A 17,615-nucleotide genomic window follows, 5' to 3' on the forward strand; every position below is an offset into this window, starting at 1 on the left:
CCCATTATAGTCTATGGGGGGAAATGCTCGTTTCAGGGGTATGCAACATTCGATCAAATTCTACTTACCAAGTCCATGAGTGAGGGTCGGGCTGGATTCTTTTCCCTGCGCAGCGTCCCCACGTCCTCTTCCGGCCTTGAATTCACTCTGCTAGGCATCGGGCCTGGGCAGAGCCGACCTCGCATGCCCGCACTACAAGCGGACATGCGCAGTCGGCTCTGCCCAGGCCCGATGCCTGGCAGAGTGAATTCAGAGCCGGAAGAGGACGCGGGGACGCTGTGCAGGGAGAAGACTTCTAAAGGTAAGAGAAGAACCAGCGTTGATTGGCAATGTATAGCATTCTGCCAATCAACGCTGGTTCTGCATCGAATCTTAACTTCGAACAGCTAGTAGTATTCAATCGAGTACGAGTATTTTGAATACCGTAGTATTCGATAGAATACCTACTTGATCGAGTACTGCTCACTCATCTCTAATGGGCAGGGAAAAACCGAAGAACAACAACAGCTCTTCTCAGAGCTATACACTGCAGGGAGAGGAGTGGAGCTTTCCACGGACGGTGGAAAACAGGGATACAGAACAGTTACTTGTTGCCATATACGTGACAAACAGCTTTTGGGTGAATTCACACTGAGTAAACGCTAGCTTATTTTGTAGAGTAAAATTACACTTGTAAATTTTGCTATCCCATTGACTTCAATGACATTTTACAGGCGTATTTTTTACAGGCGTATTTTTTACAGGCGTATTTTTTACAGGCGTATTTTTTACAGGCGTATTTTTACACTTGTAAAAAAATATCATTGAAGTCAATGGGATAGCAAAATTTACAAGTGTAATTTTACTCTACAAAATAAGCTAGCGTTTACTCAGTGTGAATGCACCCTTTCTCTGGGATCCCCCCAAAAAAATAGCAGGAATCCACAGCAGGCAGTTTTTGCTATATACGTCCAAAAGAGCTTTTCTCTGGGGTCCCCCCCCCAAAAAAAAAAATAGCAGGAATCCACAGCAAGCAGTTCTTGCTATAAACGTCCAAACTAATGAATGACCATATGTAGATTCTGCTACCAGCACCAGCGGAAATGTGAAGGGTTAAACAAAATATAAGAACTGTGTACAAAGGTCATCAGCTTTAAGAGATAAATAAGTACTGGTTCAAAATGGTTCAAACTAGTTTTCAACTGGAGAAACTACAAGTTAAGGGCACGATGATCTTAACATGACCAAATAAGGACAAATGTCTTGCAGCTTGCTTGTGACTATAAATATGCACTGTGCCTTACAATAAACGAAGCACTTGAAAGAGACAGCCGTGTCTGTTGTGGTGTTTCCCGTGCTCAATATATCCTAACTCTTAATTAGACCTACGACAACATAACTTGGGGGTCTTGACCCCCTAACCGAAACATGCCTGCCACCAACACTTGCAGTTATCAGTTATTATGTGTACAGTTATCAATAGTAACAATAGGTGAATTTACTAAAATAAGCAGGCCATGTTTTGGGGGAAAAAGTGACACCGGTGCATGGAAATTTGGACCAAAAAATCACTACTTTTCCCCTTTTTCTAACCAGCTAGCCACTTTTTAGCAAAGAGTTGGCTATCAATGAGGGCTGGGTCAGGACCCGTCACCCTGACAGATTTACTGTAACTGAGGTCAATAAACTGGCGCCTGTCCCGTCTGTCATAGATTTCAATTTTTGTGCCTGGGACCTCCTAAGGTGGGCAACAATTGTCGGAGGCTCTTCTCCAGAGGGAATGAATTAAAACTGAAGGAGGAAATGCTAGTCTTGATACATTCTCACCAGTTTGATCTATAATATTGTCTATATTAACACTATAATATACTATTTTGTGATGACTCCATCCACATATTCATTTGTTCGTTCATTCCATGATATTCTAGTAGTCAAAAATAATCCTATGGACTACACCATCCAATATACAAGATTTATTACTGGATATATATAGATATTTGTTACAATAAAGCGAATCTGTATTGTAAGCAGCGATCCAAATCGGTGGTCTAACATGCCAAAAAACACAACTGTGGAGCTCCTGGGAAGAAACCTGAACTAGTCACTGACATATTGTATGCAGTAAGTGAGGTGACTTCCGCAAATAAATCTCCTTTAGAAGACATATTACATGGCTTAGTGGCTAATATGAGTACTGCAGTATGGAATATTTCAAAAAAAATTAAAAAAAATTACCAGTTTTTTTAAAAAAATTATGTTTACCATAAAAATTGACCTAAACACTTATTTGCAGCTTTTTTTCTTTTTTACCCTGCCTTCAAAACTTTGTTGAATTGGGCATGAGGAAGAGCATGGATTTTTCAGTGCAGGTGAAGATTTCAGCACAGGTACTTTCATGGACCATTGGAAGGTGAATTTCTTTAAAGTGTGTGTACCTCATCATATAAAGCCAAAATCTAACAAAGGAGACCTGTCTGAGAAGTCTATCACCATGTATGTCGTGATCTGAGGCCTGGTTCACTTCTGCATTCGGTAATCTGTTTGGGGAGTCTGCATGGGGACCCCCCGAACGGAATACCAAACGCATTGGCAAGCGGTGAGCTTATGAAAGCACATGGATCTCATCAACTATAATGTGGTCCGTGTACTTTCCGTGCGGTGTCCGCATGGAACATGCAGACAGAAAAGTACTTTATGATCTACTTTCCTGTCCGCATGACTCGTGTGGACACCGCGTGGAAAGCACACTGACCCCATTATAATCTATAAGATCCATGTGCTTTCATAAGCTCACCGCTTGCCAATGCATTTGGCATTCCATTTGGGGGGTCCCCATGCAGACTCCGAACGGATTACCAAACGTGTTGTGGGGTCCATGTTGTTTCACTGCATGAAGCATCTCAATGCGTTTGATAGTCTGTTCGGGAGGTCCCCATGCAGACTCCGAATGGATTACCGAATGCAGATGTGAACCAGGCCTGAGCTGATGTTGCCACCTGTTCTCAAATACAATATTTAGATATGGCTGGACTATGGTGAGTCTTGTGTCTTGTTGACCTATTGCTTGTTGTCCGTAAAGAGATTTTTTATGGCATCTTTCTTTGCCCTCATCTTCTCCTCTGATGACATCACAAGAATTAGATCTTGAGCAAGTTCCCGTATGCTGGGCTGATGGCTGAGGATTCTTTCCTTTGCTAGATCACTGGCGTCCTCCAGATCATCAATCACCACAACCACGTTCTTCTTTCCTGTATGGGATCCCAAAAGAGAATTACTACAGCTCAGACCACATGTGGAGATCTTTAGGCTAAGGCTCCACGTAGCAGGCCGCAAAATAAAAGCGCTGCGGGAAAGATTGTGGTGGCAATGTATCACGTTTTATCTCGACAACGCGTTTCACAGAAAGTCCACAGAGGTTTCCTCTTTGAACTTCACGCTTTCCATAGATATAATTGACATGCTGTGATTTCCAAAAATGCAAAGGTTTTGGAAATTGCAATGTGTCTGCTGCGGGTATTTTCCTGCAATATGTGGATAAAATTTGCTAGAAACTCATCCACTTTGCAGGGATTATAAAAAGGCGCATTTTTTTTCCCCGCTGTGTTTCTGCCGCGGCCAAACTACAACGCTTGGAGGGGTTTTCGAAAACTGTTAATGTCCTAAGAGAATCAATTAAGACTGGTGTAATCTTAATCTCCAATCTTAATAAATCTCCCTCTATAACCTTCCATTTAAAATGTTTATTTTATATGCTGAATACACAGATTTTTCTTGACGGAAGCATTACGGGATTTCTAGGGCAACAACTGGTTGAGCGATCTAAGCACAGGGTGGACTCTCGTGATACTCCAATCATAACGTCTTACGGAAATAAATCATACAATGCTGTTCTACATGGTGTGCATCCCATCTATTATGTTATGGTCCAGCTCATCGTACATAACATCATCACTCTCATCCTCCATTGCTTACCAAGCACAGAGGAGAGATGCTTCAACTCCTCATTATACAGAGAGTCCGTCACATCCGTCACATTGATTCTCCCTCTGTTCTTGGTGTGATACAGAATCCCAAATTCGCACTGAGACACGTCATTGCAGAACTTAGAGAATGAATTGGAAACATAATGGGCCTGGACATGTTTGACGTGGTTCCTGAGATCCTCTGATTCTAGCAGCCTCTTCAGCCAGGAGTATTCACTTTCTGAGGATCTGGAGAAGATCCCAACAGACTTTTTGCGGGACTGATAAGAAAGAGAAATGAATAAGTATAAACCCAATATAGATGTAGTACTAATGTACCCATGAGTAGGTGATGAAGTAGAACCAAAACCACTCATTGGACCTAACAACCCCCTCCCCAATGGAACAAGGATAATGAAGGTGAAGAGATCTATATATGATGAGATGATGAAGATGATGATAACTACAGCACCATCATCATCACCATCTACTCTCATCAGTGTCATTAGTATACACTATTATTATCCATTGCCAACAATGTCACCTTCCTCATCCTCTATGTTATCTTCACTGTCTGCTCCATTAATGGTCTTATGGAATTAGTTGTCCCATAATCATGGTCATTATTATCATTATCATCCTCATCATCACCATCATTTGTCCTTATTCTCATGGACCAACACAAGAAGACTAAAGAAAAAACTCTCCACACAGCATTTCCCATTGTGTGGCCCACAGTGTCCACGATCACAATGGTGACACCACTCATATCTATAGACAAAGGCTTTATGGCAGTTACCACAGTGCACTACAACATGTAAAGTAACTCTGCTATATCTAAGGACAGGTATCAGTACACACATAACATAATAATAAACTGTATTTATATAGCGCCAACATATTCCATAGCACTTTACAAATCAAAATACTGTAGACCTGGATGATTGTACTTAATCTATGTATAATGCAAAGATACTGGAGAGTTTAGATCAAGTATACTCACCCAGGGTAGAGAGGAGAACTGTAAATGTAGACCTAAAATATAAGAAGACAAGATACAAGTTATAGATCATTGATGAATCAGCGAAAGGAAATACAAAGGGATCTATGAGGAGATGACATGATCTTGCTGGGACCTAGATCTCCATTGTTATTAATTTATTATTATGATGATGATGATGAGTAGAGATGAGCGAACAGTGTTCTATCGAACACATGTTCGATCGGATATCAGGGTGTTCGCCATGTTCGAATCGAATCGAACACCACGTGGTAAAGTGCGCCAAAATTCGATTCCCCTCCCACCTTCCCTGGCGCCTTTTTTGCACCAATAACAGCGCAGGGGAGGTGGGACAGGAACTACGACACCGGGGGCATTGAAAAAAATTGGAAAAAGTCATTGGCTGCCGAAATCAGGTGACCTCCATTTTAGACGAATAGTGGATTTCAAATCCGGGTCATATGAGAATGTGAACTTTGTGACTATGAGACAGGGATAGCTGTACAGGCAGGGATAGCTAGGGATAACCTTTATTTAGGGGGGAATGTTATTAAAAATAACTTTTTGGGGCTCTATCGGGTGTGTAATTGTGATTTTTGTGAGATAAACTTTTTCCCATAGGGATGCATTGGCCAGCGCTGATTGGCCGAATTCCGTACTCTGGCCAATCAGTGCTGGCCAATGCATTGTATTAGCTTGATGAAGCAGAGTGTGCACAAGGGTTCAAGCGCACCCTCGGCTCTGATGTAGCAGAGCCGAGGCTGCACAAGGGTTCAAGCGCACCCTCGGCTCTGATGTAGGAGAGCCGAGGGTGCACTTGAACCCTTGTGCACCCTCAGCTCTGCTACATCAGAGCCGAGGGTGCGCTTGAACCCTTGTGCACACTCTGCTTCATCAAGCTAATAGAATGCATTGGCCAGCGCTGATTGGCCAATGTATTCTATTAGCCTGATGAAGTAGAGCTGAATGTGTGTGCTAAGCACACACATTCAGCTCTACTTCATCGGGCTAATAGAATGCATTGGCCAGCGCTGATTGGCCAGAGTACGGAACTCGACCAATCAGCGCTGGCTCTGCTGGAGGAGGCGGAGTCTAAGATCGCTCCACACCAGTCTCCATTCAGGTCCGACCTTAGACTCCGCCTCCTCCGGCAGAGCCAGCGCTGATTGGCCGAAGGCTGGCCAATGCATTCCTATGCGAATGCAGAGACTTAGCAGTGCTGAGTCAGTTTTGCTCAACTACACATCTGATGCACACTCGGCACTGCTACATCAGATGTAGCAATCTGATGTAGCAGAGCCGAGGCTGCACTAGAACCCCTGTGCAAACTCAGTTCACGCTAATAGAATGCATTGGCCAGCGCTGATTGGCCAATGCATTCTATTAGCCCGATGAAGTAGAGCTGAATGTGTGTGCTAAGCACACACATTCAGCACTGCTTCATCAAGCCAATACAATGCATTAGCCAGTGCTGATTGGCCAGAGTACGGAATTCGGCCAATCAGCGCTGGCTCTGCTGGAGGAGGCGGAGTCTAAGGTCGGACCTGAATGGAGACTGGTGTGGAGCGATCTTAGACTCCGCCTCCTCCAGCAGAGCCAGCGCTGATTGGTCGAGTTCCGTACTCTGGCCAATCAGCGCTGGCCAATGCATTCTATTAGCCCGATGAAGTAGAGCTGAATGTGTGTGCTTAGCACACACATTCAGCTCTACTTCATCAGGCTAATAGAATACATTGGCCAATCAGCGCTGGCCAATGCATTCTATTAGCTTGATGAAGCAGAGTGTGCACAAGGGTTCAAGCGCACCCTCGGCTCTGATGTAGCAGAGCCGAGGCTGCACAAGGGTTCAAGTGCACCCTCGGCTCTCCTACATCAGAGCCGAGGGTGCGCTTGAACCCTTGTGCACACTCTGCTTCATCAAGCTAATAGAATGCATTGGCCAGCACTGATTGGCCAGAGTACGGAATTCGGCCAATCAGCGCTGGCCAATGCATTCTATTAGCCCGATGAAGTAGAGCTGAATGTGTGTGCTAAGCACACACATTCAGCACTGCTTCATCACGCCAATACAATGCATTAGCCAGTGCTGATTGGCCAGAGTACGGAATTCGGCCAATCAGCGCTGGCTCTGCTGGAGGAGGCGGAGTCTAAGATCGCTCCACACCAGTCTCCATTCAGGTCCGACCTTAGACTCCGCCTCCTCCAGCAGAGCCAGCGCTGATTGGCCGAATTCCGTACTCTGGCCAATCAGCACTGGCTAATGCATTGTATTGGCTTGATGAAGCAGTGCTGAATGTGTGTGCTTAGCACACACATTCAGCTCTACTTCATCGGGCTAATAGAATGCATTGGCCAATCAGCGCTGGCCAATGCATTCTATTAGCGTGAACTGAGTTTGCACAGGGGTTCTAGTGCACCCTCGGCTCTGCTACATCAGATTGCTACATCTGATGTAGCAGTGCCGAGTGTGCATCAGATGTGTAGTTGAGCAAAACTGACTCAGCACTGCTAAGTCTGCATTCGCATAGGAATGCATTGGCCAGCCTTCGGCCAATCAGCGCTGGCTCTGCCGGAGGAGGCGGAGTCTAAGGTCGGACCTGAATGGAGACTGGTGTGGAGCGACCTTAGACTCCGCCTCCTCCAGCAGAGCCAGCGCTGATTGGCCGAATTCCGTACTCTGGCCAATCAGCACTGGCTAATGCATTGTATTGGCTTGATGAAGCAGTGCTGAATGTGTGTGCTTAGCACACACATTCAGCTCTACTTCATCGGGCTAATAGAATGCATTGGCCAATCAGCGCTGGCCAATGCATTCTATTAGCGTGAACTGAGTTTGCACAGGGGTTCTAGTGCACCCTCGGCTCTGCTACATCAGATTGCTACATCTGATGTAGCAGTGCCGAGTGTGCATCAGATGTGTAGTTGAGCAAAACTGACTCAGCACTGCTAAGTCTGCATTCGCATAGGAATGCATTGGCCAGCCTTCGGCCAATCAGCGCTGGCTCTGCCGGAGGAGGCGGAGTCTAAGGTCGGACCTGAATGGAGACTGGTGTGGAGCTATCTTAGACTCCGCCTCCTCCAGCAGAGCCAGCGCTGATTGGTCGAGTTCCGTACTCTGGCCAATCAGCACTGGCCAATGCATTTCTATGGGGAAAAGTTAGCTTGCGAAAATCGCAAACTGACAGGGATTTCCATGAAATAAAGTGACTTTTATGCCCCCAGACATGCTTCCCCTGCTGTCCCAGTGTCATTCCAGGGTGTTGGTATCATTTCCTGGGGTGTCATAGTGGACTTGGTGACCCTCCAGACACGAATTTGGGTTTCCCCCTTAACGAGTTTATGTTCCCCATAGACTATAATGGGGTTCGAAACCCATTCGAACACTCGAACAGTGAGCGGCTGTTCGAATCGAATTTCGAACCTCGAACATTTTAGTGTTCGCTCATCTCTAATGATGAGTATTATTATTAGTATTATTATTATTATTACTATCATCATCATCATCAATATTGTTGTTGAATTATTGTTGCTATTATTTAAATATGTTATATACATTTTATATATATATATATATATATATATATATATATATATATATATACAGTATTATATGCTCCACAGTGGCCCCCACATAGTATTATATACTCAACAGTAGCCCCCACACAGTATTATATGCTCCACAGGGGCCCCCACATAGTATTATATACTCAACAGTAGCCCTCACACAGTATTATATGCTCCACAGGGGCCCCCACATAGTATTATATACTCAACATTAGCCCACACACAGTATTATATGCTCCACAGTGGCCCCCCACATAGTATTATATACTCAACAGTAGCCCACACACAGTATTATATGCTCCACAGTGGCCCCTACATAGTATTATATACTCAACAGTAGCCCCCATGCTCCACAGGGGCCCCCACATAGTATTATATATTCAACAGTAGCCTCCACACAGTACGCAGCTGTGTGTCAGTCCGGCTAGTGCTATTAGTTCATTTGGTTACTAAAGAGTTATAGCTATATAGTGGTGATTTGATTGACATTGCTCTTTGCCATTGGGGCCTAGAATGGATTTCCTTTATTTAGTTTTCTAGCCCTCTCTTTGATGCTTGCTATTAGCTTCTCTGAGCGTGCTCACTATTATCTGTTACTGATATATTTCCGACCTTGGTATTTCCTTTTGACCTTTCCTCTTGTTCGGGTTTCGTACTATGCTGCCCGATTGGTTCTGACCCTTGGCTCTCTTCACTACTAGTTTTGTGTTTACATTTGTATTGACGGAAGTGACTGTCGCCCAGTTGTCCTCTACCGTCTAGGTTCGTTGAGGCAAGTTGTCCTCTACCGTCTAGGTTCGTTGAGGCAAGTAGGTAGGGACTAGTGTTCGGTCGAACATTAGGACTCACTGTCTCTGTCATTCCCTACGGTGTCCGCATGATTTATGTGGAGAGGAAAGTACTTCAAGATGACAATATATTTCCAATTTATAGCAAAAGGTTCTTAAATTATTGTATTTGAGATGACGCCTACAGAGTAGGAGTATGGAGTCACTTAGTGAAAGTGTAGCTACAGAATGAAAAACACTGTGATGGTAGACTGACCACATACACTTTATTAGGGGAATGTCAGAATGTAACAACTGGAAGACTAGATCTCCATTCATTTTCTCCATCCCTGAGAGAGGTGGATAGCTGTGGAATTTATAGGGGTTAAAATGCAAAAAGTCTACTTCCTTGGGTGTAATTGTAGGATTCTTTTTTTTTTTTTTTTTAGCACACTTAAGTTACAATTTTATCGGTGTAGATGGAAAAATTGCAACTCTTCCTTGCTCTTCAATTGGAAATTCATAAAACTAACAATGACAACTGACAACTAATACTAACCATGAGTTTAACATCGGTGATATTCAGTGTTGCAGAATCACAGAGTCTGAGTACAAGGTATAACAATTCGGTACTATGTTCAGTGGCGTAACTAGGAATGGCGGGGCCCCGTGCTGAACTTTTGACAGGGCCCCCCCCCCTTCCCGACCGACACCGAAGACCTCGACCGACTCCCTCCTCCGCATTCCTCCGCGCTGTCCCTTAGTGGCCCCTGCACACAGTATTATGTCCCTTAGTGGCCCCTGCACACAGTATTATGTCCATTAGTGGCCCCTGCACACAGTATTATGTCCCTTAGTGGCCTGATAACTGAAAAGTACCTTTATTTATTTTATTTTTTTAAAACTCCCCCCCCCCCAGGGACTTGAACCTGCAATCATTTGATTGCAAGTCCCATAGACGGCAATACAAGTGTATTGTCGTCTATGGGAGATTCTATACATTACTATTGCGGTTGGTCATAGAGACCAGCTGCAATAGTAATATAGCGATGACAGGCCTGGGATCCTTCATTAGGCTCCCGGCTGTCATCTGAACAGGTCGGTTCCTGCAAGCTCGTCGCGCAGGAGCCGGCCTGCAACTTTAAAGGTATGGGGCCGGGGGCTAACTTGACCCTTTTTTTTTTTTGGGGGGGGGGGGGGAGAGGACATCTCCTGAGGCCAGGGCATCCCCGCTGATAACTCTTACAGCGGAGATGCCGAAGCTCGCTATTACATACCCGGCCCTCCGACGCAGCATACAGACACCGGGGCAGGTCATGCTCGTCACGCTCCTGGCTGAGTACTGGAAAGACGGTCTTACAGGCTGTACCGTGGTGAATAGGTCATTAGCCTTTGCGGGGTGTTCGCTTTCCAGTACTCTGCCTCTGACTCGGAGGGTTCGGATGCCGGGTATGTAATAGCGAGCTTCGGCATCTCCACTGTAAGAGTTAACAGCGGAGATGCCCTGGCCTCAGGAGATGTCCTCTTCCCCCCCCCCCCCCCACACCCAAAAAAAAAAAAAAAAAAGTTTCAAGTTATCCCATTCTTGCAGAAGTTAAAAAAAAAATAAAAAATTGACATGCCCCCTGACGTGTCGGGCCCTGTGGCAGCTGCCTCTGCTGCCTCAGCGGTAGTTACGCCACTGACTATGTTATAGTGATAACTCTTTGCAGTCTTATGTAATGCCACAGAAATTAGAAACACTATATGTCAGTAAATATTTTGTAATATTCAGTAACAGATGATGATCTTACCAGTTTTCCATTTTCTAACGTTTTCTGATTTTTCTCCAATCCCCTGCGGTCTCCTTTTCCCTTTTTCTGTGTTCACAGTGAACCGTCTCTGATCATTGGATGTCTTCTCCTTCTGTTTGATGAGAGATGAATCTTGGGCCTTTGCCCTGATACTTGTCTGATGCTCTAGGATTGAAATTTTTTGTTGGTCACTACTGTCCTACAAATCATCTATCACAACATTTCACTTATCTAGGTACAGAGGAAATTTGATGGGTCACTGCCATCATACTGGATGTATTAATAACCGCATATCACATATCTCATCTCACGGTCACCATCATCACATTGAATGTATTAATAACCACTAGAGAGGAGCGAACAGTGAAATATTCGATATTCGTTTCAAATAGCCCCTCAATATTCGACTATTCGAACGACTATCAAACCCCATTATAGTCTATTGGGAAAAAACGTTTGTTTCAGGGGAACCCACAATTCACCTCAGGAGGGTCACCAAATCTACTATAACACCTCAGGAAATGATGACAACACCTCTGAAATGCAACTGGGACAGCAGGGGAAGCATGGCTGGGGGCATCTAACAAGCCCAAGTCACAATTTTAACCCCAACATCACAGCTTATCAACTACACACTTTCCACACTCAAAAAAGTGGAAAAATACCTGGAAACCTTTTTTCTTCCCCAATTGGATGGACAGAAACCCAAATTTTAAGCTAAAGAAACATTACCAAGCACCCCTTTAAATCATGTTGCTCATGACAACCACAGATGGAATAGGCAATAGGAAATCCAACAGTACCCACCCTGAACTGTCATTGTGGATGTGTGTGTATGTGATGTGGTAAGACCTTCCAAAATTCACTTTTCTTGCCCTTAACGTGAGCCCTTCCAAATTAAGTTAGAGGCTCTTAAGCTGAGCTACCAGCAGAGATTGGGGCCCTTGAGGTGACTTCAGCCTTTTACCAGCAGAGTTTTAGGCCCTTTAACTTAGTTCAGCCTTCCACCAGCAGAGTTTTTTGCCCTTTGGGTGAGTAGAGCCTTGCACCAGCAGTGTTTTTGGCCCTTGCAGTGAGTAAAACCTTGCACCAGCAGTGTTAGCCCCATTAAAACTCTTTGCCCCTAAAACAGTGGTTCCCGAACCATCATTCTCATTGTGTTGGATTGATGCAGTGGATTGGACTGAGGACCCAGACATTGACCTTGATTTTGATTGGGAAATTGATAACATTTTGGCATCAAGTCCTGGGGGTAACTTTTATTTAGAAGACCGCAAAGGGGGAGAATTTGTTGCAACCACTACAACTGGTAATGGTCCTCTAATATCGGACTCTACATTACCTCTACAGGGTTCTGATCAGGTGTTAATACTCCAAACAACATGCTCCAGTACTTTAGATGTAGATCAGAAACCACTTTCCCTTCCGACACCAGATTTAACCAAGCTTCACCATCATCATCCTGCTGAGATGGAGCCACTAAAGGAAACCTTGCCTTCCAAGGCATGTCCTGGAGCTGTGACTGAGCCAAATCTAAACACAGAGTCCTTTGGAACTTGGACAAGTGCATGCGGCCAGGGACGCTACATCTCAATCGCGGCACACTGGCTGAATGTAGTTGAGACTGGGACCGGGTCACAAACTGTGGCAGCCTGCCTTGTCTCCCCGCCCAACATTCCTGGCAGGAGTGCTGAAACACCACCCTCCTCCTCCGCCGCCGTCAAATCGACCCCAGCTATGAGCTGGAAACGCTGCAACACTGGCGTGGGGACACGTCAGAAGGCCGTGCTGAAGTTCATCAGCTTGGGGAACAGAAAGCACACTGCCTCCGAGGTGAGGGATGCCATCCTGGATGATATGGCAATGTGGTTTTCGCCGCTGCAATTGGGCCCAGGCATTTTTTCGTGTGTGATAATGGCCGGAACCTGGTAGCAGCTGTGGAGCTTGGCAGCCTCCAACAAGGTCCATGCCTGGCCCACGTTTTTAGCTTATTGGTGCAACGGTTTTTAAAAACGTACCCCAATTTACACGAACTACTGGTTAAAGTGCGGCGCTTGTGCACCCACTTTGGCAAATCTACAGTAGCTGCTGCTAGTCTCAATACACTCTAGCAATGCCTACATCTGCCTGAAGCACCGGCTGTTGTGCGAGGTCACCACACGCCGAAACCCTATATACCATATGTTGAGCAGGGTGTGTGAGCAGCAGAGACCTTTGATGGAGTTCCATCTTCAAAACCCAAGGGTTCATCAAAGTAAGCTCCCTCAGTTTCTGCACCATGAGTGCCCATGGGTGGCAGACTTATGTGAAATCCTATCCCATCCTTTCCACTGGACACTTTACAAACTCACTAGAACCTCTATGAAAGTGGATAAATAATTGGAAACCTTCTTTCCTCTACATTAATATGGACAGAAACATAACTTTAAACCGAAAGAAACATTAACATGCGCTCATCACAATTCCTGATATGACAGCTGCATTAATCAGGGTACAGGGTACAACGCAGACCTAGTCTGAGCACCAGGAACAGGTATTACAACGGCTAGTGGATAATGCTTCCAGCTGTTTTCCACCAGTCTGTCAGCCACTACCTGCAGTCGTGTTCATACCCAAGAGTCTGCCCCTCCTTCGTCCCAACATGCCCAATCTTCCTAACAGACTCGACCCAGCCTTGCCCCCTCCCAGGATCTCTTTTTGGGTCCTTTTACTGTCTCTCCCTCTGTTGAACCGCTTCCCGAATCCCAGGAGCTACCAGACAACTTTGTGTGTCCTGATGCCCCAATACTGTAGCATCCGTCCTTTTCTACCAAATTTGTGGTTGTGGAACCGCAACCGGCGTTTCTCGGCCTCAGTGATGATTGATGAAGAGACACAGTTGCCATCAGGGCAAGCTGTGGTTCTGTGCGGTTTGCAGTAAGAGGAGAGTGAGCAATTGGAAGAAGAGTTGGTGGACGATGAGGCCACCGACCCAACATTTTCAGGGGTGATGTCTAGCGGGGAAAGCAGTGTAGATGTGGAGGCAAGCTAAGCAGGAAAAAAGGTGGCTAGAAGCAGAGGCATGGACAGGAATGATGTCTAGGGGGGAAAGCAGTGTAGATGTGGAGGCAAGCGCAACAGCAAAAAAGGTGGCTAGAGGCAGAGGCATGTCCACAGGCACAGGACAGCTGCTTCACAGAAGCCAGGCCTGGGCCAGCATGGCCCAAGATGTTTCCTCTTCTAGCCATCCGAGAGAAACTCCCCCATTGAGGCCACATTCCTCAATGGTGTGGAGATTTCTCAATGTATACGCGGAGGACAAATTTAGTGTGGTTTGCACACTTTGCAAGTCAAAACTGAGTAGAGGCTCTGAAAAGAGCAACCTTACCACCTCTGGCATGTGCCGTCATTTGGAAGGCAAGCCCTGGTCTCAGTGGGAGAGAGCAAACGCTGACACTGACTCTTCCACAGTTTCCAGTGCTGGAGATGCAGTCCAGACCACCAGCCTGGACACCTCAATATCTGCCTCTGACACTTTTTAGAGTTCACCCTCATCTGCCCCTTTTCCTGCTTCTGCTCCTCTCGCCTGCACCATCATGCGCCTCTTCCCAGCAATTCCCCATCTCCCAGGCGTTTCATTGCAGGCAGAAGTACAGCACAACCCCCCCACATGCCCAATCCTTCAACGGCCTCATATCAAAACTGCTGGCCCTGGAGATGTTGGCGTTCCTGCTAGTGGAGACTCATGCCTTCCGTGACCTGATAGCAGCTGCGGCACCTTGCTATGATGCCCCTAGCCGTCACTACCTCTATTGGTGTGCCGTCCCTGCCTTGCGCCAGCACGTGTCCCCTAACATTAGTTGGGCCCTGAGTTCCGTGCTTTGCTGTAAGGTCCACTTGACCACCGACGCATGGACAAGCGCCTGCGGTCAGGGACACTGCTTCTCTGTAATGACAGGCCGGGTGAATGTAGTTGAGGATGGGCCCGGGGTGCCAACTGGGGTGGCCTATCTCCTCTCCCAGCCCAAAATTCCTGGCAGGGCCTCTCTGAAAGCCTACTCCTCCGCTGCCACTTCGACCACACCTGCGACCTGTAAGTGCTTTAGCACTGGGGTGTGGAGACGTCAGCAGGTCATGCTGAAGCTCATCAGCTTGGCCAACAGAAAACACAATTCCCCCAAGGTTAGGGATACTGGATTTTTACAATCCTCGACCCCTGGTATAAGACAAAAATTTTGTCCTTCGTTCTGATATGGGAGAGGAAAAATCACATAAATGATTGCCACAAGCAACTGGTGTAGAATATGATGGAAATGTTTCCTTAACCCCTCGCTGGCGGCAGAAAGGAGATTTCCTCCAACAGGATAACAACTGCCATCTGGTCCTCAACTACCAGGGAAACACTCTCCAAGTTCTGGGACACGTTAATGCCCCCCACCCCTGCTGCCCAAACTACTGCCACTGAGGGGCCTAGTGTCATCAGGATTGAAAAGTATAGGCGCATGTTGCGTGAGTACCTGGCCAACCACAGCCCTGTCCTCTCTGATCCCTTTGCACCTTACACGTATTGGGTGTAGAAGTTGGACCTGTGGCTCTTGGGGTGAGTGGAGACTTCCCCCAGCTGAGGTTTGGGTGAGTTTGCGAGGGGGTGCAAGTACGCCCCGCAGTTAGCCTTTTTGGTTACATAGTTACATAGTAGATGAGGTAGTCCATCAAGTCAACCCTATAACTCTCCAATCCCTACAGTGTTGATCCAGGGGAAGTCAAAAACCCCATGAGGCTTATGGCAATTTCCCCATTTCAGGGGAAAAAATCCTTGCCGACTCCAAATCTAGCAGTCAGTATAAAAACCCTGGCTCAATGTCTCCTTAAAATCATGGTGGCATAGAGTGTACACAATGAACCCCAACTGTCACTTGCTGAGCCACTCTTAAACTTTTAACTGCATGATAGAACCTGCATGTCTATGCTCTCTTGAGTTACAGACAGATTGGGGCCCCTGCATTTCAAGTTTATGCCCCATTCTTTTGTTTCAGCCCATAAACAGAGGTGTTATTTTGTGCCCATTAGTGCCAATTCAGGCACCCCCAGGATTAATTCTTTTACCCCTCTTTTGTAGTTGTCAATTGCCCCAGCAGCATATACAGTGTCAGGCCCACCATTCAGCTTCAGCCCATAAACAGAGATGCTATTTTATATTTAGCTGTATACCACTTTTATTTGGGAGAGGAATACAACCAGTAAAGCTGGATTCAGCGTATATATACTATACACAGATTTTCTGTATACCACTTAGGTTTTTGGGGGTACACACCGTGGAAAACTGGATTGAGTGTATATAGCCTGAATGAATTGCTGTGTATCCCCTTTAGGTTTTGGGGGGTACACACCTTTAAAAACTGGATTGAGCGTATATGGACTGACAGATTTGCTGTATACCACTTAGCTTTTGGGGGGTACAGCCTTAAAAACTGGATTGAGCGTATATAGCCTGAATGAATTGCTGTGTATCCCCCTTAGGTTTTGGGGGGTACACACCTTTAAAAACTGGATTAAGCGTATATGGACTGACGGATTTGCTGTATACCACTTAGCTTTTGGGGGGTACAGCCTTAAAAACTGGATTGAGCGTATATAGCCTGACAAGTGCTGTGTATCCCACTTTGGCAATTTGGGGGACACACGGTGCAAAGCTGGATTGAGCATACATCGACTCCTCTCCCTGCAGTATAGCTCTGAAAAGAGCTGTTGTTGTTCTTCGGTTTTTCCCTGCCTAGCAGAAGCTAATCCCTATCTAGTCCTCAGCAGCATGACTGTCCCTACGTCTCCAAGCCGCAAAATAAAACGAAGATGGCGGCCGCTATTCTTATAAATCCGAGGTCACATGTTTTCGGAAGCCAATGGTTTTTTTTAAATTTTTTTCAATGCCTACGTTGTCGTAGTTCCTGTCCCACCTCCCCTGCAGTTATTGGTGCAAAAAATGCACCAGAGAAGGTGGGAGGGGATACGAATTTTACTGCGTTTGCCGCGTGGTATTCGATTGGAATCGAATATATCGAACAGCCTGATATTCGATCGAATACCAATTCGATCGAACGGTGTTCACTCATCTCTAATAACCCCACATCACATCTCACTGGTCACCATCAACACTCTGAAGATATGATCAAATATGTCAAATACATTGTAATCTCCTGTAATAGATGATGATCTTACCAGTTTTCCACCTTCTAATGATGTCTCTTAGACTTTGCAGTTTCCTCTCCACTTCTCTGTTCACCAGGAGATGTCTCTGATAGTTTGATTTCTTCTCCTCCTGACTGATGAGGAATAGATCCCCAGACTTTTCCCTCATACTCGGCTGATTCTCCTGGATTGAAATTTTCTGTTGGTCACTGCTGTTCTCCAAGTCATCTATCACCACAATGACATTCTGCTTACCTAAGTACAGAGGAAATTCCAGATCACTGGTCACCGCCATCACACTGGATGTATTAATAACCACACATCACATCTCACCGGTCACCGCCATCACATTGGATGTATTAATAACCACACATTACATCTCACC

The 17,615-nt window shown here is 45.7% G+C and overlaps 1 protein-coding gene across 1 annotated transcript; it reads right to left on the reverse strand.

Annotated features, from left to right (window-relative positions):
• Positions 1–3,009: 3,009 nt before the first annotated feature.
• On the reverse strand, positions 3,010–17,399 carry LOC142217203 (uncharacterized). Its single transcript, XM_075285392.1, has 5 exons — positions 17,261–17,399; positions 11,066–11,230; positions 4,945–4,976; positions 3,952–4,222; positions 3,010–3,227 (listed from the first exon to the last, which is right to left on the reverse strand). The coding sequence occupies exons 1-5, from the start codon at positions 17,397–17,399 to the stop codon at positions 3,037–3,039; spliced, it is 798 nt and encodes a 265-aa protein (XP_075141493.1). The 3' UTR covers positions 3,010–3,036.
• Positions 17,400–17,615: the final 216 nt, after the last annotated feature.

The sequence above is a fragment of the Leptodactylus fuscus genome, chromosome 8 (genome assembly GCF_031893055.1).
Source record: "Leptodactylus fuscus isolate aLepFus1 chromosome 8, aLepFus1.hap2, whole genome shotgun sequence".
Taxonomy (NCBI): Eukaryota; Metazoa; Chordata; class Amphibia; order Anura; family Leptodactylidae; genus Leptodactylus; species Leptodactylus fuscus.